The 22,144-nt window shown below is 37.5% G+C and overlaps 2 protein-coding genes across 3 annotated transcripts in view; both read left to right on the forward strand.

Annotated features, from left to right (window-relative positions):
* Positions 1–60: 60 nt before the first annotated feature.
* Positions 61–8,435, forward strand: fam3a (FAM3 metabolism regulating signaling molecule A). Of its 2 annotated transcripts, XM_038283092.1 has the most exons (11): positions 61–331; positions 1,685–1,716; positions 1,802–1,909; positions 2,208–2,231; positions 2,314–2,440; positions 4,564–4,622; positions 4,718–4,768; positions 4,853–4,937; positions 5,427–5,553; positions 5,916–5,927; positions 7,305–8,435. In XM_038283092.1, the coding sequence occupies exons 2-11, from the start codon at positions 1,704–1,706 to the stop codon at positions 7,401–7,403; spliced, it is 705 nt and encodes a 234-aa protein (XP_038139020.1). In that variant the 5' UTR covers positions 61–331; positions 1,685–1,703; the 3' UTR covers positions 7,404–8,435. The 2 variants fall into 2 exon arrangements, with proteins under 2 accessions (XP_038139020.1, XP_038139021.1); XM_038283093.1 differs by lacking the exon at positions 5,916–5,927 and having other exon boundaries at positions 63–331; positions 7,305–7,833.
* Positions 8,436–10,254: 1,819 nt separating this feature from the next.
* si:dkey-151g10.3 (serine/threonine-protein kinase WNK3) overlaps positions 10,255–22,144 on the forward strand; it is a 47,476-nt gene continuing 35,586 nt past the window's right edge. Inside the window, exons 1-2 of the mRNA XM_038283141.1 lie at positions 10,255–10,430; positions 20,248–21,345. Coding sequence (XP_038139069.1) covers positions 20,650–21,345 — 696 coding nt within the window. The 5' untranslated portion in view covers positions 10,255–10,430; positions 20,248–20,649. The remainder of the gene's footprint in view (positions 10,431–20,247; positions 21,346–22,144) is intronic.

The following is a 22,144-nucleotide window of genomic DNA, read 5'->3' on the forward strand; positions in this document are numbered from 1 at the left end:
GGTAAAGTAAAAAATAAATAAATCTGTTCGCCTAAGCAGTTGTGCGCATGCGCAGAGTGAGTCTTCTCGATAGCCTCACATCCCGGAAGTTTTACCAAATGAAAACGTATTTCTTTTCCCCGTCTTGCCGACAGCGTCTTGCGTAAAGTGGGTTAAGTGTCATAAGTTGCATTGTTTTATTTAGATATGTCTGTTAAACGGTCTCAATGAAGAAGCTGCGCAGAAAACAGTGAAAGTCCGGCGAAAAGAGCGATAGTTTACTAATCCGTCCGCCCATACGTCGCAGCAAAGGAGACAAGCTCGGTGAAAGCTCGCCTCGAGAATTGATAAAGTAGGTAAAATCTGCTGTTTAAAATTCTACGTACAAATGTGAGGGAACGGGAATCTATTTAGTTGATTTAACGCGCCCATGTCTAGTTGTCCGGGTTATTTTTGTGTGTTTACTTTTGCAAATTTTCATACCTTCCCATAGTTTTAGGGCAGGAATCACCATGTCCATCCTCTTATCTATATGCTAGAATAAGGACTTAAAAATTTAAATTTAACTGAATCTGTGCAGAAATGCTAAACTAAATGTTTTAAAATATTATCTTTATCAATTTGTAAGAAAAAAAATAATAACCCCACAACTTTTGATTGATTGACTTTATTGATCTCACAGTGGAGAAATTTACTTGTTACATCTGCTTAAATAGTCAAATAAGAAGAATGTGCTAAAGGAAGGAAAAGGTGTATGGGATATATACAGTATATACAGTGCGTCCACATATTCACATATTATACCAGATTATATGTGAAAACCTCTATATTGTCAAGACCCTGTCTCTCATTTCAAAGTCAAAAAAGCTCATCATTGAGATTTGTCATTGAAATACCATGTTGAGCTAACCAAATGTCCAAGCTGTTTTTTATTAATGAAATTATTATGTACTTGAAATAATAAACCACATATCCTCAGGAAGTGGTTTGGGCTTTAAAGGTCCAAGTTGATCCCAGAGTGGCTGAAGCTTGACAACTGATGGGGAGCTTCTTTAGGAAAAAGTCCTCCAAATTGAACTGAAGAGCTGAGGTTTTCCAGTGCACTTCCAGGCAGAGTTCAGGTCTGTATAAATAGCACCCAGTAAGACTATAAAAAGGTCATTTGTTTTTGGTTAAAGTAAATAAAATGCAAATAAATGTGCCGCCATGCCTAAAGTAAAGACGGCTGTGCACAAGCAAGTCCAGCATGGGATGCACCATAAAGAAGAAAAAAAGAACCAGTTTTCCTTTGACAGATACTTTGGGAGGAAATTGGAAACGGGAAGGAAAAAAAATCCTCAAATGTTTTGCAGCTGCAGTGCAAACAGAACAGCCGACATACCTGTATAAAACATCCACAGCCATATTCTATAGTTTTAATGTACACCTCCCAAAGAGGCTTGTTTGTTAAAGTATCTTAAAACTAACAACCTTTTAGCAGGTAGAACATGATTTTAATTAAGGCAACGTTTGTTTATCAAAATGTTTTCTCTCCTTATTTCCATTAAAAGTAAGGCTTTAAAATTGTTCTGTGTGTAATGTTTTTCCAATTTTTTTGTTTGGTGTATTGAAATAAGTATAATCTTCAATAAAATTCTGATTTGTGTCTGTATATAAAAAAAATCCCTTTGTCTTACTTCTAACTTCTGTTTTGTGGTCTTTGCAGGTCTATGAAACGGTGAATCATGAGACTGACAGGTGAGCTGCAATGTTTGGTTTGTTCCAGTGAGTCTAATCTGTGGTGTGTTTTGCCTGAACTTGTGTGTTGTTATTCCGCTGACAGGCCCCCTGCGAGGTGTGGTGGTGCTGCTCTTGGTGGGCTTTACCTGGCTGCTCGCCAGCGCCTTATTCGGAGGAGAGGGCAGCTTATCTGTGCGAAACATCTTCACGGGTAAAACAGCTGATCTTCAATTAATTAATTTCTAGGTTTAGGAAAAATATTAAACTTTATGTCTGGTTTTATGTTAGTTCTCAATATTTTTCTGAAGTGGTTGAAATTCTTCTGATCAGACGGAAAAATAAGGTGGAAAGCATTGTAATGGGTTTTACTTCCAGTTTCTGAAATTTTATTTGTTAAAAGCCAGTTTATTATCAACTCATTTGGCAGCTATTAGTGAGATCTAGGACACTATGACGTCAAATCAAATCAAAGGTTTCATTGTTAATCAGAAAGCGTTTGTGTCTTTCAGGCTCCAAAGAAGAACCGACCCAGTGTAAGTGGGAAAGAGAGATGGGACCAAGGGGCTGTGAGTTTGTGGATTTAATTACCGCTGGCTAATATGTGATCTATTTTAGCTGAATTGCGTCCGCGGAGGTACAAATGTGGACTTTCAGCCCCCTGTCCTCCAAAGCATTTAGCTTTCCGTCTGGTGTCTGGAGCTGCAAACGTCATTGGCCCAAAAATCTGCTTGGAAGATAAAATGTAAGATTAATCACTTTGTATAAACATCTTGTCTCCTTCTTTCATGTCTTTGACTCTGCTGCTGTCTCTCTGTTTTTTAATTCATTTTGGTTTACTTTATTTTTTTTTTTCTGTTTTTGTTTTTTTTCTTCTTCTTCTTATTTGATCTCCTAATAAGGCCTCCAAGTATTTCAGGGGATTTTGATGCAAGTATTGTCTCAATCCAATGGTCCTTTAATATACCATTCTTTGTTGATCCCTTTTGTTTGCTTCGTTAAAGTAAAGTAGAGTAAAAAGATGCTGAAATATAACAAGTAATCCCTCTAAGACATTCTCACATTTTTCTACATCAAAAATGCTGTCTAGTACATTTTATTTAGATTTTAAGTAAAAGACCAGCCTAAGGTTGTGCAAAATTGTAAAATGGAAGAAAAGTTTGACATGATTTAATTTAGCTTTTTTGATTATTTTAATCAGAAGCCTCACCCCTCTAGGTGACTTTGTAAAAACAGTGTTTCAAAGCATTTACCGAAGGAGGTATTTTGGATTATAGCAGCTACCAGCTTATTCCATCCTTTTTACAGAATAGCTCAGGCTCAGCCTTATTGAATAGAGAACATCTGCATACATAGGTCAATCTCCAAGTCTTGCCACCAATATTAAGTTGGGTTTAGATGTGTATTTCTCTGACTGAGCCGTTCTGACATGAATATGCTCTGATCTAAGGCAGCATTTTTGAAGAGAAAGAAACCTTGTCGTTATAGAGTAGATAAAAATATTGACCCATGTTTTTAGAAATTATACACATTTCTGTCAATAAGGGAAAGGTGTGTGATCCTTTTGACATGTAAGATCTAACATTTGTCTACAAAAAAGATATGCTTTTTCTTTTAATAAAATATTTCATGTTTGGAGTTTGATTAAAGATTTCGGTTGGAGCATACAACTAATTTGGCACAACGTTTAAACATGATTGATTTAAAGTATTCCATTGTAGCTTTGTCTATATCGTAGTGTTGCTGTCCTGCTGCCTATTTCTAAGCTTCAAACAAGTTTCCCTTCCTTGACTGCCAAGCATTTAGCGCCATACATCGTTGAATGAACTCTAGTCAAAGTTTCAATCCCTCTTAAACTTAAATAACCTCCTTGTGATTGTGCACTGTTTGTATTCATCGTTATGAATTGCTCTGTTTATGACTTGACTCTGCTTTAAACTTCTTCAAATCCTTCCCACTGACCTGTCTGCTCTGTTCCTTGGTCTTCATGGTGCAGTTTGCACATCATTGTTCATTAACAAACCTCTGAGGCCTTCATATAACATCTGGATTTATACTCAGATTTAAAGGTCCTATATCATGCTGTTTTTACTCATCCTTCAACAGTTAACTTTAGGCATGTAGATGATGTTATATTGCATTTGGCACTGAGTAGTTTTCATTTGACAATAAATGTTAACAGAAAGATACGTAATTTGATGTTGCCGTATCGTGTCACTTCTGGAAGTATGCAGATTATTTGAGGCTTCTCACAACTGAAAACCCAAATTTTGCCACTCAAACATGAGCTAATAAAGGAGCAGTTGCTGTCACTGTGCAGATTTGCAAAAGTTGTGCAGATGGTACAACTTTTTAACTATTTGTTTTCCAGGACAGAGAGGGGCTGCTGCAGAATTCATGAGGGTTACTCAGATGTGCATTTATTAATCAAAAAACCACAATATCATTATATAGTTACAGGCTTGCAAAAAGTTGATTTTGACACTTTAATTAAACAAACGTGAGCTTTTCCCTATTTTGACTTCAGAAGGTAGTTGGTTGCGCTGGACTTTATTCAGGGAAATCGGTGTAGAAGGGAGGAGAACACAATTAGAAATGGAAGAAATATATTTCGTTGAGCCGCAGCTGTTACATTCAGGTGCTTGTGACAAAAGAAAAGGGCAAATATGTTCACCCATCTGTAAAAAGCTAAAAGGATATGTTAGAAGATTTAAAAAAGTATAGAAATCTGAACTGAAAACAGGAATAAGGAATTATAATAGCCTGTATAAGAAAGGAAAAAACCCAAATCACCCAAAAAAATAAGACCTATGATGAGATTATCAACTATTTGTACCTAGATTGAAGGGTTGTGTCTCTGTCTCTTAGGTTGATGAGCAGCGTGAAGAACAACGTTGGCAGAGGACTCAATATCGCTTTGGTGAACGGTGAGACTCATGTTAAACTTACGGTGGACTCTAGTCTATTGTTTATTTTTACCACTGGCCATAGTGAAGTTTTAACACTGGATCTTTGCATTTAGGGGTGACAGGCGAGCTATTGGAGACAAAAACCTTTGATATGTGGGCAGGAGGTAATAAAACCATGCAGAAACTGGTGCCTTAGCTTTATTCCAGTACTGGTGGAAACATTAAACTCATCTGACGCTTCCTCTCAGATGTGTCCAGCTTACTGAAGTTTCTACGGCCCCTTCATGAGGGAACCCTCGTGTTTGTTGCTTCCTTTGATGACGCTGCTACAAAGTAAGTATCGATGACTTTGGTAGCATAGCTCATTTTCATTTAGACGTCTCTTGTTTAAATAAATCAGTTTTTATGTAGAAAATGTAAGTTTTGAGTAGTTGATTAAACTGAATGAGAATCTCTTTTTATAAGCTTGTCATCCTTTTTTTTTTTTTGGCCTTACTTTGTTTAACTCCTCTTTTTGAGGTAACAATGTGAACCAAATTAAAACCTAAATTGTGTAACTATAACTGTTGGCTACAAAGCTGTCCCTTGTAAATAAGGTAGCTTGATTTCTCATCATTAAGACAGCGACCCGGCTAATTTCATACTTAATATTTCTGGTGCAAATTAAGTGAAACTTTAATGCATTTGCTGAAAATCAACATCAAATATTTTTCTGCATTAAAAAAAACAAATCTACATTTTTTTGCAGTACATAAGTATTAAGTTAAAGGACATTTGTCATTAAATATGTACCTGCTTGCCTGTTTTTCCTGTCTTTGGCAGGATGAATGAAGAGTCCAGACGACTGTTTGAGGAGCTCGGCAGCACAGCTGTGAAGGAGCTGGCCTTTAGAGACAGCTGGGTGTTTGTTGGAGCCAAGGGCATAGAGAATAAGAGCCCCTTTGAGCAGGTATGAGCTGCACTGCTAGTCTGATGCTCTGAATGTTGGTGAAAGCCTTCATTGCCATTCTTCTGTGCCTCATCTGTATCTTATAGTTGTCAGTAGTTTTAATCCATGGGAAGCAATGGAAGTTTTTTAATGCTGAAAGTTCAGTGGGCTGAATTTGGTTCTTTATCTACTGCTTAATAAGGTTTTGGGTTGTTTCTGACTGGTTTCACCTCATGCAGCATTATAAAGTATAGAACACCTGATAAGAGGTCTGATTACTCTGATTGTCATGATTATCATAATACTTTTGTGTCTTTTATTTGCATGTTTTCCTCATTTGTTTTGTCTTGATGGGATAATCATACAATCTTCATGACCTAAAGAAATACAGCTTGGTGCGTAAGTTTTAAATATTGTCATGTTTCTTTTACCACGCCGAGTCAAAGTTCTGTATATTTATATCATCTCTGACTATAAGTTAAGAAGCTGCAAAGAACCCATGTAGTTTTCCTAACCATCAATAAGCTTTCAGCTTTACATTTTTAGTACTTGACCACTCCTCTTATCAGAAACAACAGAGTTGTTAAAGGTGATTGTATTTGATTGTGGAGCCATCCTAAAAGTTTACAGTTTGTCTGTTATCCATTCCAAGCATAGTTTTGATGGCTGTTTAAGATTGTCGTTCCGTTGGATGACAAAACTTTGTCTAGGGTTCCACCATCTGACCCAAGAAGTCCCCCTTAAATGAAGCAAAGTTCTTTAGGAGGATCAGATACGACCGTAGAACCGCGTATTTATCTGGTTTATCATCAGTTTATACTGAAGGTTAATGCTCTAGTTTCTTAGAGTTTACAACACGGAGTAGTCAAATTTAATTTTCTTCAGAACTTTACAGGAATAGTTTGAGGTATGTCTGAAGTAGTCATTTTGATGCGTCAGGCCTACTAACAACACACAATCTCATCTAATCTAAGCATGGAGGCGGTAGTATTATACTGAGGGTCTGTTTTAATGTACACAGTGAAAGGAATAATAAAGAAGAGGACTACGAGGGAGACAGTGATCACAAACACATTAGATTGTTTTCAAGGGGGTAAAGCAGGCTAATATTAAGCATTTGGATCAGCTTCTTACCTTCCTCAGCCCTTTTTAAAATTTATGGACTATGCTTAACAGCCTGCCTGGAAACCAACCAACCAACCTGAATCAGCTGAGCAGTTTCCGATAAGGACAGACCTCAAACATTGATCCAGAATAATACCAGGACTAAGATCATGTCCTCAACCAGCGTGTGTTTTTTTTCTGAAACCATAACCAAATATTAGAAATGGAATTCTAATACGCCTTAAAAAGCTTTCAATTATTAGTCAAAGTAAAATTCTTTTGAAGCACAGCAAAAGAGTTTTAAGTGGTTTGAATTATTGATGTTTAAGAAATGAAGTGTTCTGCAGTGAGATCTGCTCTGAAATGAACCTGTGTCAATATCTTTGGCATTGAAAGATGAAAGTTTCATTTATTACTAGACAATAAAAGAAAATCTGCAGTCGGCAGTGTGCTTAGTGTCAAAAATGGCTTTATTTGGCAATCATATTTTCAAAGAAAAGTTCTAAAGATGAAATTATTGAGTGGTTGATTTAAGTAACCTTTAGAAAAATAAGAAACTAAACTTGTTTTAAGACTGCTTCCTGGAAACCTCTGTCAGTTTAGGGCCTGAGATGCTGATCTTAGTCATGGTGACATCACTTCTGTTTGCCTGTTTCTCTTTCCATTAGCGGATGAAGAACAGTAAGAGCAGCAACAAGTATGAAGGCTGGCCCGAGTCCCTAGAGATGGATGGCTGTATTCCCCTGCGTCCGCCCCTCGAAGGTTAATTCAGCTCTGACTAGTCTCTCAGACGTCACTGTGACGCCTGAAGTCCCAGCGGAGAAACGCAGTGACTGTTCAAAGGCAGAGGAGCTTCTAAATACCTGAAACTTTTAGAAGGATCCACAGGTACTATTTTGTTTTCCCTGCTTTGGAAAAAAGACGGAACTGAATGTGCAGATTATTTTTGAGCTGGAATCCGGTTGTACAGGATTTCCGACTAAGCTTCCTTAGCAGTTTTTAAGCTGAAGGAAAGTTCTAGAAAAAAAGATGTATGCCATGGTTAGCAAAAATACCATTATGTCATTTTTTTGATGGCCAAAATGTAACTATGACTGATCGTGAAGCTTTATTTAAACTTTTTAAAGCCTTTAAAGATATTTAAAAACTGCCCCTAAAGAGTAAATTCTGGGTTTAATTAACAAAACTCAGCTGACACTTTAGGATGAAAAAAATATCAGGTTTTTAATCAACAGTAGAAACGACCTGGAGGTACACAATATTTACCATGGCTGCTGCAGATAGGTTTAATGTGCACATTATTAAATACAGTATCATAATATTATTCATATTCTACTAAAGCGATTTTACTTAGCACTAACTGCCATAATATCCATAGAACTTGATGCACCAGTTGTTGCCTACATGTTTACAGATTTCTTTGGCCTTGAGAGACATATAAACTTAATAAAAATATTTATTTTAGATATTTCTATACTGCAGAGAACAAGATTGAAATTCTGTTTGCCTTGAATGGTTTTGTAGTCTCAGGTCTGCAAATGTTTTCCCACTGAGTGCTTTAAAGCTTCCTTGGGTGGTTGTGCTTTTTTTTTTGTTAGAAATTGTTTTCATTTGTCCTCTTGTAAACTAAGAAAGAGAGAAATGTGAATAATAAACGATTTTAGCTGTTTTACAATAAGCACATTTCAAAACACTATCTGCATTCCGTTATGTTAGCTTTGTGTAAATATTTTTTTTTTCTTAAAAAACATTCAAGTTTGTGTTGCACTGTAATATCTATAATAAAGAATAAAACAAAATCCACGCCTGTTTTCTTTGCACATCACATAGAGTTAAGGTGCCACTAGGGGGCGACAGCTGTTCACATCTGATAGAGGTTATTCAGTTTATTCTGACAGAGGGGATGAAGGCTATGAAGTGAATTTAGAACATTTCTTATCTGAAAATCAATACCTTCGAAAGGTCTTTAATCATTATTATAACAAACATAATCAGTAATAATAGTTTTTAATATGATGCATTCAGAATTTTTTTTTTTTTACTTTTATTTTGAAATTATAAAACAGCTTGACCACAGAATTTGAAGAAGAGGTATGTGTCTGTTTTGAGGGTATTCCTATGGTACCTTTATATATTTGTGTATTATTTTATACAGTTTCAATACAGTTAGATTTTATAATAATCTTTTTCTAAATTTCTAGATTCTACTATACAAATATAATTCTGTTGGAGTGTTTGCCTAGTGGGTTAGAGCAGCATGTTTGTGCTCTGAGAAGGTTGTACACAGCCCTCTGCTCCCTAAGGGAATGGGTTAAGATGCAGACAGTGAATTTCCCCATTTTGAGATCAATGATGTTCACTTATTTATTTATTATTAATTAATTAAACCCAGAAATTGAATATAGACTAAACTCTTCAAATATATATATATATATATATATATATATATATATATATATATATATATATATATATATATATATATAGCACTGTCTACCCACTATATTTTATATAGTGGGTAGCACTGTCCCCTTACAGCAAGAAGGTTCTGGGTTCGAGTCTTTCTGCATGGAGTTTGTATGTTCTCCCTCAGCATGTGTGGGTTCTCTCCGGGTACTCTGGCAGAAAAACATGACTGTTAGGTTAATTGGCTTCTCTAAATTCTCCTTAGGTGTGAGTGTGTGTGTGAATGGTTGTTTGTCTCTGTGTGTCTCTGTGTTGCCCTGCAATGGACAGGCGACCTGTCCAGGGTGGACCCCAACTCTCTCCCGTAGATAGTTGGAGATAGACACCAGCAACCCTCGCGACCCCACTTGGGATAAGCGTGACAGAAGATGAATATATATATATATATATTTTATTTTATTTTTTTTTTTTTTTATTCCTTTTTTTTAAGAGTTTCCACATATTGAAGGGGCCTTCTACTTCTAAAGGGGAGTTCTACATAAATCTGATTCAGTTGAATTTCTACTGGCTCATTTCACAAATATGCCATCATAAGGAATTTTACTGTCAATTCAGTCAAATCATACTGTTTTATCCCCAACTGTTAGATATGTTTTAGTTTCTTTTGAATATTTAAAAACACAACAGCCTTACACCCTATTGATACATTGTTAATGGGGTGTAAGTTTTTTAAGACCTTTTTAAATGTTCCAATGAAATGAAAACATTTCTAACAGGTTGGGCTAATAAACAGGACGCGCACTGCCCTCTAGTGGTGACAGCGGTTAACTGTCACTTTGTGAGAGCGTATGTTTTTGATGATGATGATCCCAGTGGCAGGGAGCGCTCTGTCAGTAGGCACGCGAACCTGCTCCTGCTGATCGGAAGGAGTCCTCCTGTCAACGATGGACACAAGTTACTGACATTTTACGGATTATCGCCTCCCGTTAACCTCACAGCCGACCAGCGAGCAGCTGGTTGGAGGTAAAATGAGTGAACCGACGTTGAGCTGATTACGGACAGCTGCTGCCTCGCTGTCACACACGGACACCGGAGCTGCTCCGGTGCTGGGGGGGATTTTCCCTGCCTTTAAACACCGAGACCAGACCAACCAACAGGAATCCCCAGTTTTTTTTTTTTTTTGTGTGTGTGTGTTTTTTTTTTTTTTTATTCAGAAATTTTTTTTTTTCCCTATAGCTTTAAATAATGTTTCACACATAAGATGTGATGCATGTTTTCTCTTAGGTAATCCGGTCGTTAATATAAATCCAGTTTACAGTTATTACGGCGAAGCTGTCATTTTTAAATTAAATCACCGCAGAGCAGATAAGGTACGACGTTACATTTAGGTAAGTGATTTTTGTTCTTATTCAGCTACATGACTGTGCTATTATTCCTTACAACTGGGTTGTTTTAAATCTATTATTTAATGGGGTTAAACTTGAAGTGTATTTATTCTGTTGTACAGCTAATTATATATATAAATAATAATTGTAATATAAAGAGCACTGTGGCGTAGACCCAGCTGTAGGGCCCTCATAATAAAAGCTCCTCTACTGTAGGATTTGCAGCCTAGTCCCAACATCAGGGGACCAGGAGGGTTTCTGCACCCTTTCACCTGCTCTTCCCCTCTATGGAGATTGTATTTTGCCTCTCCTGCACGGCGTTCCTCAGGTCAGCTGAGCTCCCTGTTAGCCAATAGCAGTGTTTCATGTTACCTTTACGTCCAGACATCATTGCTTTGCAAGCTGCACCCTATAAATAAACACACAAGCTGTTTCTGAGCTTGTGCCTGCAGCCTGAAAGCCGTAGAAATTGCTATTCTGTGGCTTTAACACACATATATACACTGAGATATATATATAACACACACTGATATATAGATATTAGGGGTGTAAATAATATTCGTTTTGTATCGATGCATCGATCCAACAGCCGACGATGCATTCAGGTTTTCATAGGCCTAGGTGGAGTACAACTTTGCTACTTCTGTTATTTGCTGTTTTCTCAAATAAAATGCACAACGATATTACAGCTTGCATTGATTTAGTTCAACTTTGAAACATTGTCTAGCCTGTAAGTAAAAAAAAAAAAAAAAAAAGAACCATTTAGTCAAATCAAATCGTACCGTGGTGTGTTCTTGAGTATCGAAAATAATCGAACCGTTAGCCAATCTAATCCAATTTTAATTCTTAAGCATTTACAAAATCACAGCTGACAAAAGTGCTGTACAGAAAAATAAATACATCACAGAAGACAAACACAGCTTAAACATGAGTGATAGATAGATAGATAGATAGATAGATAGATAGATAGATAGATAGATAGATAGAGAGTAGAGTTATGTAAGCATGTGTAAATTAAGCAAACCTTTCTTTCCTAATTCTGCTACATTGCTGAACTCTGGTATCTTCCTCGTTTATAGCACTGTGATTATAAATAGGGCAGGGGGTTCAGTTTTAGATATAGCTCCCACACTATTAGACCACTTAAGTAATATTTAATAGTTGTTAATCACTGGCTGATTACAAAGCTTTCCTTTCACCTAGATCTGTGTGGTTTCGCCCGCAGAGGGGAATCAAAGCGGACAAAATGTGAAGGGGTTAGATAACACACATCTTTCTCCCTCTCTCTGTTTTGCTCCATCCCAGTGAACAGTACTGCGTGTGTCCTACTACCTACACTCCAGTCTCACATGCTTGACCTGGATTGGACAAAAGTGCTTGTTGTTTTTTTGAGCCTTGGGTTTCCGTAATAGGACAAGAACAATCAATTGTGTGTTTGATTCCAGCGGCTGGTATTTGATATTTCTTGAAGGCAGAGAAGCGGGCAACATGTGCTGAACTGCTTGTTCAGGCATTTAGAAGAAACTTTCTTCCCAGCTGTCTTAAGTTTTTTGGGGTCATTTTCACTAAAAACAAAGGATGATTTTTTTTTTTTATATTAGCAAAGGTCACCTAATTTGAAGGTCAAGATCAAATTCTGTGAAAAAGTTTTAAATGTAAGTTGTTTTTTTAATAAAGATTTAGTGGAAGGAAAAAGTTGTTTAATGCTTTTAAAAGCTTTTATTCAAGGGTGCTGTTCATGTATTATTCAATGTTGAGAGGATTTGCAGAGCTTAGATCCAGAATATTTCAACAGAACAGCCATTAGTTCTGCTCTCCCCAGTCAAACCCTCATGATGGAGTGACAAAAAGAAACCCTCTGTCCAAGAAAACAGCCTTATTATTATGGTTTCTTTTTGCAATATTCTGCAAGCCATGCAGGGGGCACTGGAAAGGAGTTAAAACACTGAACATCGTGTTTGTTTTTTAAATCCCCCTGAATGAAACCTTCCCCTCATGAAGCATGTTGGTGGCAGCAGCTTCGTATTGGATGCTTTTCTTCAAAACAGACAGAAAAACACACCCATTGTTAACACATCAGCTGCAGTATAATACTGTGGGGATCTGGGCCAAGAAAGTCAGTTAGTTAAAAGAGGGCTGGGTTTGAAAACAGACAGGACAGTAGATAACCTTCTAGCAGCACAACCACCCTCAACAAGAACGGCAATAACAGTGTTTAGGGTAAAATATGTTGATGTCTAAGTCATGTACTACTGTGTCTGAAATACATTAAGTTTATGGTTTTCCTATTATAGTATAGAATGGAAAAGTTTAAAGGGTATGAATACTTTTTCTAGCACTGGTAAATATTCTCAGTTACCGTTTATGACAGAGGTCTTCAACAGGGAGTCCGCGACCAATAGAGGGTCCACAGCAGTACTGCACGGGGGTCACAAAAATTTTGGTTGATTAGACTTTTTTTTTATATTCCCCCCCATTTTTCCACTAATTGAAATGTCTTTAAATCCACATTAACATGAATTCAACACACTGTAGTAAACAGATAAATGGAGGCAGAAAATCAGTCATCAATGCACACATTCAGCAACACACAGGAGCTCTTTCAAGCTGGGCACCGTTTCATTCACAACACCTGTCCCATCAAACGTTGAAGATCCCTGGTTTATGAGTTATCATTGGTTGGGCTACAGTGAGATTAGCATGAGAAGCTACTGAGCTCTGTAAAGGCAAGCCTGCAGAAATGTGACAGTATGAGTCATGTCTGATAAACCTCTCCCAGGAACCATGCTTTTTGTATTTATCCAAGTGTAGAATCAGCAGCTGAGCTGCAGGGACATTAAAATCATCAGGGAAGTCGCTGCTTGATTCAGAGCCCATTTGAATTTTGGCCAGCAGCTTTCAGACCTTGTGCTTCCTCTGTCTTCCCACATTACTCAGCCTCCATCTCCGCTGTAAATCTCTGTGGGACTGATTCCGAATTAGAAGAAGACAGAGATAGGTAGGAACATTGAATTAAGCACGCATGAAAAGGTCTGGGTTGCAAACAGGTATGAATCTGGCTTTGATTTGACCCCAGCCAAAAGGAAGGGTTGTTCTTCCTCTCACTCCTTTATCTACACGCAATTAGATGGCTCTGTTGTTTCTCACTTTGCAGACAAGGGGACATGTTAAATGTAGCTGACTCTCTGGTGCAGTTTCACCAAGCTTGCTCTGTCTGCTAATGAGCTACAGAGGTATATGCAAAACACTGCAGCGGAGAGTTGGTTTCAGACTGTATCACAGCATATAATCACTGCTCATTCTAGAAACTCATTTTAGCAAATCTTTTCATTTTATAGACTATTGTTTCACCGTTTACTAGTATATGTTTATATATAATTTGTTCAATATATTTACAGAGAGAAGTTAGTTTCCTAGTTTTTTATTCTTACATGTGAAGAATTAAGGAGGGGCATGTTATAATAATAAAGAATTATAGAAGTTAGTTCCAAACTTTACTGCTGTTGTTTATAGTTTTTTTTTAAGGTAATTATATAAAACTTCTACAAAGGTAAAAGGTGATGGTAACATGTTGAATAGTTTTCTGTTAAAGTGAACAAGATGATAAATGGGCAACGCAACAGGCCGATATCTTCCCTCGTGTTTTTAATGCATGTAAAATGTGAAAACTGTCAAATTAAGAAACTGATAAGAAGATGTGAATTTCTTTCAGCCATTATTGTGTGATCTTAGCCTTTATTAACTGTAAACTGTAGTTTTATTCCATGCAAAGGTTTGGATTACACCCCACCCCCACACCCCCACGTGTCACAGGACCTACAATCGGAAAGCATCCCTATGCTAATGTAATCTGCTTGTTTTTTTTTTTTCAACTTTTCCATCCTCAGATGTAGCTGTTGTCACTAAAAGAGAGATTTAGCCAGTTGTTCACACAAACATTGGCACATATTTTATCAGACAACACCAGCCCCCCAGCCATCTTTTTGTCTGTGCTTCCCCCTCCTCTTTGTCCCTTTCTCATTCTCTTTCTCTCCCACATTTATCCAACCCCATCAGCTACACCCCTCAAACCCCCCCGCCCTCCCTCTCTCCATCTCTCTTTCCCTCTCTTTCTCTGTGTTTGAAAAACTACTGTCCCTTCCTGCCCCCCTCCCCTCCCACACACACACAAAGTCCTCAGCTCTCTTTCTATCGTCCTTCATAATTTTTCAACCGCTTTCCGGTAAGCTGCAGTTGCTATGACAGAAAAGCATGGCCACAGTGTTTTATTCAGTTTGAATCGGTCACAACAGAGTTTATTCTGAGTTTATCGTGTTTTGTGAATGATTTTAATCTATGCTGACCTTATATTTGTTTCTAAGGAGGCAGATCGGGTTTTGATTGGTAGATCTCTAATCTTTTTCAAGTTTTTTTTCTTTAGGTTTTCCTTTTTCAGTCTAATGCTTGTGCCTGGTTATGAGTTAAAAAAGTTTCTTTGTGGATACAAAGTCCATAAAAATTTACGCTTTTGTTCTGTCAGAGCCTCTTTTGTTTGGAGGTTAGAGATTCCAGAAAATCTCTCAGCCCTCTGATTTGTTTTTAGAGTTATAAAGATGATCATGTCTTTGGCACCCAGTAGGCAAACATGTCACTGCGATTTTAGCGGCACATTTCAGGGTTTAATTAGGCATCTGCAGGTGTTCTCAGAGACTCCTAGAAGACTCAAGGGCAGACTCAGAGCAAAAGTTCATCAGAGCACAGACAGAGATGTGGAGAGTAAATGATTCTGACATGTCAGCCAGACGTACGCTGCATGCTGCAGTCATTTTGCTGCCTGTGCGAGATGTCAAAGATTTAAGCTGCGGCGTTGGTTTTATGTTTATCTTTAGTGTAACACATTTGCCTACAGTTGCAGTTGCTTGGTCATTTGACTGGTGTCAGGAAATTCCTTTCGGCATTCTTTCATTGAAAGCGGGATGAGTGGGTTGGGTACGGGTGACAGTTTGCATGCGGATGTGTGGGTTTTTCCTCTGTGAATAAAAGAGGGCGAGTGTAAAACAACAAAGTTCGTCCTGACAAGCTGGTGTGTGTTTAGTGTTTGCGTCGGTGTGTAGGGGTGTGTGTTTGGGAGGGAAGGGAGACTGTGAGGGTGTGAGAGACAGTGATGCAGTTGAACGTGTTTGATGTGCTGTAATAACTCTTTTCGGTATGTGGCTTTCATGGGAACTCCTTACCCTGGGGACATGAGCAAATAAACTTTTGTTTAAATGGTAGCTTCCTTTTTCTTTATTGCACTTTTTTGTCCTTAACCCACTGTTAAGCTTAACTCTAGAGACTAACTGTCTTGTACAGTATATCCGCTATAGGTTGCTAGAACTTCTCTAATTAAATGTCTTTTTAATCACCTCCATTTTCCAGTTTAATTCACTCCTTCCCACGTTCAAAGCCCTGTTTTGTACTTATGGACTGCTCTTCTATCTCTACAAGCTTTCATTCTGTAACGTAAACAAACCATTTCATACCCAAATAGACGAAATATAGATTTCAGAAGTGGGGGGGTGTCAAGTTTTTTTTTTTTAATATAACTAACTTTAGCATGTTTGATCATCCAATCACAGACCTGATTCAGTGTTTATAAAGTGAGCTTCTCAGTAATGACAGCGGTGACAGCCAATCACACAAGAAAAGACGGTGGGCCAATCAGGAGCTTGTGGGAGGGTCTAAACTCAGAGAAAAGGACTTGAGCTGGAACTGCGGTTTGACAAATATCTCTGTACTGTTGCGTAAAATTGCTTTTGGACAGTAAAATGTGCAGGGGAACAAAACCAATGTTTGAAAAAAGTGAAGGGGACAGGTCCCCCCGTTCCCCCCCAAAATTACGTTCATGCATACCTATGTACATGAACCACAGTAGATGTGTTTGAAAGAGGTGAACAATCCATAACATCACTGGGGTCTTTCAAGTTAACTGGATAATAACTAAAAACATCATCATCCCCCCTTTTTTTTTCCTCCTGATCAAATTTAGTTTTTTCTATTTCATAAATCCACCTTTTTCTATTTTTAAATCCACCTGAATTAAATCAATTGGTTCGGAAATATTTATATTGTGAGAAAATGGAATCTTTTCTTCATGCTGTCCACCAATATGCACTAATAATATCATAAATATAGTTGTTGCACTGTGCTATTGGGTTGAGTCAGAGACTAGCCTTTGTCCTCCATAACATGTGTCCTTGGAATGCTGCTCAGCTGGAATGCCTTCTATTTTCTTCAAAGTCTCTTAGCAATCAGTCTAGCAACACTATACCCTGGTTATAATTTGACTGGCAGCTACTGGCATTGCTTGTCAGACATACCCAATTTAAAGTTGGGTGCAGAATAGGCTTGCAAGTTTTATGGGCAGTGTTTTAAAAGGGCAAAGAAAGCATGGTTTCTTGCAGAGAAGATGGACTGCGGTGTGACCTCACTGTGACATCGATGGTCTCCGTGGTTTACTCACTAGCTGCAGATATTTTTGATGTGATGTTCTAGAAGATTGGGAAGAGAAGGAAGGACTAAAAGGTTTCAAGTAAATATTGGGTTTGATATTAAACTGATTTAAAATGCATTTCTGCTCTTATATTAGCCCTACCTTTTTTTTTTCCTCCACTTACTGCTCCATTTTACTCCCTGTCTAACCACATTCCTCTGTGCAGGGACTGTTGTCTCTACCTTTGTTTGCTTTTTTTTAATTTTTAGAATGGAGACTTTTAATGGATTTGGAAGCGATGGTCTAAGCCCCCCTGGAAACGGTCTCTAGAGAAATTTCCGACATGCTATCCTATAAAACAGTGACTGCAAAAGTGGTTGGCACACCATTTTCTGATTTGTCATACATGTTGCCATGTTGAAATTTTTTTTTTTACTTTGCTGTTTTTCTTGGATTCGATTTTTCTAAAAAATATATATTTCTTATAAAAAAAAATTTTTAATTTTTGACAGACCTTATTTAGTTTTTTTTTTCAAAATAGTCTTACAGATTTTAGATTTTCAAATCTTTTTTTAATTTCTCTTTTTCGATTGAGATTTATTGCATTCTTTCAAATTGTGTTTAACACATCACATCTCTTCACCTCAATCCTAGTATAGATGCTCAGTATTGACGAAAACATTGACCAGTAAAAATGTTGTTGCCAACATCCACGCCAACCAATAGAAATGCATCTTTGCTCTTCACTCCAATTGAAACCCCCCCAGAAGGGAAGAGAGTATGATCCCGTAAAATGCACTTTGAAAAGAATTCACTCCTTAAATCTCTACATTAAAAAAAAAAACATTGAAAAAACAAAATATGAAAAGAAATTTGAACAAAAAAGAGTAAATACTAAAATATATAAATATAATTTGAGAAAAAAGCAAATATACTCTCAAAACCTTCATTTTGTTATGAAGTTTTTCAAAGTTTCATTTCTGAATTTCTTTTTCTTTTTTTTTACCTTTCCATTTACAAAATATGTTCTTTGGTTGCAACAACAATGAAACAAAATGAACTGTAAGAGAGTAAATCTCCAACAGCTTAGACAGAAAGCCTAATGTCTGCACAAGATTAGGGAATCATTGGGTAATTTTTGCAATATTGAGAGGCGTTTGCATCAACTCTGTAGCCATGGTGAACATTTGTGGCATATTTTGTGTCATAACTTCAGAGATCATAACCTTGAGGAAAATATTGTTATATTGTTTTTACAAATATATTTTTAACAATTTATATACTGTAATGTTTTTGTTGTCTGAAACTATTAATACTACCACTCCCAAAATACTGTTAACACAGATGTCTACTGTTATAATATTGGTATAACAATACCATCTGATATTGTGGTTTTATTACATAAATTTGACACCAAAGTAAAATTATTAGCAGTCTTGAAGTACTGTACTGTAGATTTTTAAACTGATTTTTAATCTTCTGCATTTTTTCTTTAGGATAATTTATTTTTTATTTATTTATTTATCCTTTATTTAACCAGGTAATACCCATTGAGATTAAAAATCTCTTTTGCAAGGGAGACCTGGCCAAGATAGGCATCAAAATTACATCACATCATTACATATGTATAAAAGACACACACATAAAAGCCAAATATGCACTTACAATAAAATTTCAATTAAAACATTGACATGTGAGGGAGTCTAACTCAAAACATCTAATTCTCAACTTAAAAGTATTCAAAGGAACCAATTTACTAAGTTTCATGTTATTTTGCAGCAAATTCCATGTAAAGGGAGCAGAGTAAGCAAAGGCCTTTTTACCCAGCTCAGTACTGACACGTGGGACAGAAAACAAGACAACAGCCTGAGAACGGAGAGAGTAATAATAATAATAATAATAAGTATACCAGCCTGCAATTGACTGGTTATTTAGTCAAGCTGTCTGCTCAGTCAGCTGCTTTTTAGACATGCTGTTCTTACTTGCAGCTTTAAAACACTAGCCTGAATCAGAAAACCACAGGATCCATTCTGACATCTTAAGAGAAATGGTCAATCAGAACATTTTTCAGGATTTGAAATTGGAATTTTATCATTAGCAACTTGTTGGCTAAATACAAAATGATTATTTTCCCCCCTCTGTTGTCTGTGTATATAATCATAATTACAAGTAGTTGTTTCTTCATCAGATCTCCACTGCAGATGTACTCTAGTCATTCCCGTACAGTTCAACAGTCACTCTTTGTATGAATTATTCACAGTTTACTGGCCCCTAGATCGTCATCCATTTTTAATGAACACGATTGCAGTCCACTGACTGCTGCTCTCTGCTGACTAATGCAGCTGTTGAACACAATTTAAGTCACAAAATGATGATAAACATGTGCTGGATGATTGGTTAGGTGAGCTCATTAAAAATGCACAGAAATGAAGACTTCTGTTGTAATTACCGCTGAGTCACTGTACATGCTCCTCAGATTACTTGCGGAAAGATGTTCAGAATATACTCCTGTCATGCAAACAACGGGCAGTGGTGTCAAAAGTACACACATTTGTTGCTTAAGTAGAAGTATAGATACTGCAGATTAATAACACTGGTAAAAGTAGAAGTATCAACTTGACCTCTTTACTCAAGTTAAAGTCGAAAAAGTATGTGGTCCAAAAAATTACTTAAAGTATGAAAGTATAAAGTAACCTTAAAAAAAAAAACAGCCAGATGCCACTATATGAATTTAAAGCTCAATTTTTCGAAAAATTATTTGAGATAGGGCCAAGGATGAAGGAGGTCTTGCTGGTATCCGTCTCCATCTCCAGATACGCTCTCGCCTGTGTTCGACCTTTCAGACATTTCAACATCTTTTTCTGAATCCGACATTGTAGCATGGCATAGACAATTCACGTTTGCAGTTTGAAGAACACCTGCTTGATTCTGATGATTTCCTTTAGCTAACCAATGAGTGTTTTATGACTCATCCAATTACACTAGTATTCACTAGATGTGGATGGAGCCAATCATCTGCATTGGATGGCTCACACAATGTAAATAAATACTCATAAACATTAAACCAAAGCCAAGAGTAACAAGTAACGTTTGTTTTAAAAATGTAAGGAATAGAAAGTACAGATACTTGTGTGAAAATTAATGAGCAGAAGTCAGAAGTAGGAAGATAAAGTAGTATAGACATCTTAAAAAGTGTACTTAAGTACAGTAACAAATAATTTGTACTTTGTTACTTGACACCTCTGATATTGGGGAGTGTTGCTTTGGAATTTATGTCATACTTTTATGTTTCAGCGACTCATATATTGTAAAGGTTTTACATCCACATTATCCCTGAATATTGATCTGTTTTTTGTTTTTGTCTTACAGATTCACTCATCTTCAGATGAAAATTTTAAAAGCTAAAAAAGCTCTTCAGGTTTGGCCGGAGGTGTGAAAAAAACCTCGAACAGTGTGGGCTGCTACTAGTTCTGCTGATCAAGCAGATTCTATAGGTAAACAATAAGGACTTTGAAAAGAAAAGGTATTCTTTGCACCTATGCTGTCATCCATATACATATAGCAGCATACTAAAGGATGAAGAGTTGTCAAGAAGTTTTCATTCTTAAACTAACTCTAACTTGAATCACAAATAAAGCACCTTTTAGACCAAAAGGGGTGACGTTGACCACAGAAAGAGAGAGAGACGGGGACTGACAGAAGAGCAAGGGTTTGGAGGAGGAGGAGGCGACGAAGGAGGAGGTCTCAAAGGTTTGGTAAAGGCCATTCTCCATGGCTACAGACCCAGGAGAGCCCACAGGCACTGAGGACTCTTCTGAGAAAGCAGATGGAAAAAATGAGGAGGAAAATAAGCAGGAGGTCAGAACAGACAAACAGAGGGAGAGGACACCTAACTCCTCTCTGGACTTCCCCTCCACCCAGACTCAAATGGACACACAGAAAGGGGGTTACAATAGAGGTGGAGGAAATAAAGAAGATGCCTTCCAGAAGTTTGAAGAGACCCCAGTGCTAGCCTCAATGCCTTCATTCCCCGTTGATACTGGTCAAAAACGGATGAAACGGGAAAAGCGCTTCTTTCGAAAGAGTGTAGAGATCTGTGAGGCAGATGATGATGAAGTCATACCTCCCGACGCTCCCCACAGTGCCCCCCACCTGGAGCTTCACTCCACAGATTCAGTTTTTGACAACATCCATCAACAAGGAGCTGCCTCTTCCTGTTTACCCTTGGGACATGATCCCGCTCAGGGCCACGAGCCTGGAAAAGATGTTCCTTCATCTGCACCAACTCTGAGTGTGAGAGAGAGGGACCGTGAGCAGGAGGAGGAGACAGAAATGAAGGCGGTAGCCACTTCTCCTGGTGGAAGGTTTTTGAAGTTTGACATTGAACTGGGAAGAGGAGCATTTAAGACTGTGTACAAAGGCCTGGACACAGAGACCTGGGTGGAAGTGGCTTGGTGTGAACTGCAGGTAAGGCAAAGCATTTTCTTATAAACACTGAATGTTCCACTATACTGCATGTTCTCTCCATCCACGCATGGAGTGTATGTATGTTTTTAATTGAGCCCCGCTCCAAAGCTTGGGTAATTTGTTTTATAATGTTAGTTTGCTTTAGAGTTATCCTCAGGAAAATACCTGTTATTGTTTTTTTTTTTTATAAAATGTTAGTTCAATGATGTTTCACAACCAACTTTTTAGACCTTCATGGAATATGGATCTTTATCAGTAGTGTAGTGGTCCCTGAAGAGGTGGCTATACAGTACTCACCCTCTTTTTTAAATGCAGCCCAGAAACAATACATGTTAGACCGCACTATGTAGTTTACCCAAAAGATTCCTTTGTAGTTTTTACTTAATGTCATATAATTTATGTTATTTGATGTCAGGGAGGAAGGATTGTAAAATAACTTAACGCTCTCTGCCTCTGATTGGCTCACTGGTCGTCATGCCTTCAGTTAACCAGTGTAATCAGTAAAGCCAGTGAGTACTAGCCAATATGAAGCAGAGTAGTGCAGGCGATGGCTTCACCGGCCTAGGAAAAAATGGGAAATTTGGCTGGGAGATTCTGCTTAATAGTGTGGATCGTTCGGGATTTAGCTGTGGGTATACGCAATGCCGATTAAAAAATAAGTCGGTATACGCCATATAGGACTACACCACTGATCTTTCTTTATACTGAGATGCACATGGATTCTACTTCTAACCGTTTGACTTTTAAAAGCAGGATTTTATTTACTTTTCAGGGTTTTTATTTGTAATAAAGTGTGAGA

This window comes from Cyprinodon tularosa, unplaced genomic scaffold, assembly GCF_016077235.1.
Source record: "Cyprinodon tularosa strain WSP-4 unplaced genomic scaffold, ASM1607723v1 ctg19, whole genome shotgun sequence".
NCBI classification, from domain to species: domain Eukaryota; kingdom Metazoa; phylum Chordata; class Actinopteri; order Cyprinodontiformes; family Cyprinodontidae; genus Cyprinodon; species Cyprinodon tularosa.

Bases quoted from the DNA above. Each gene is read 5' to 3' on its own strand.
- fam3a (XM_038283092.1), top strand. The intron at 4,623-4,717 runs GTGAGACTCATG...CTTTGCATTTAG, and splicing joins CAATATCGCTTTGGTGAACG to GGGTGACAGGCGAGCTATTG. The intron at 4,769-4,852 runs GTAATAAAACCA...GCTTCCTCTCAG, and splicing joins CTTTGATATGTGGGCAGGAG to ATGTGTCCAGCTTACTGAAG.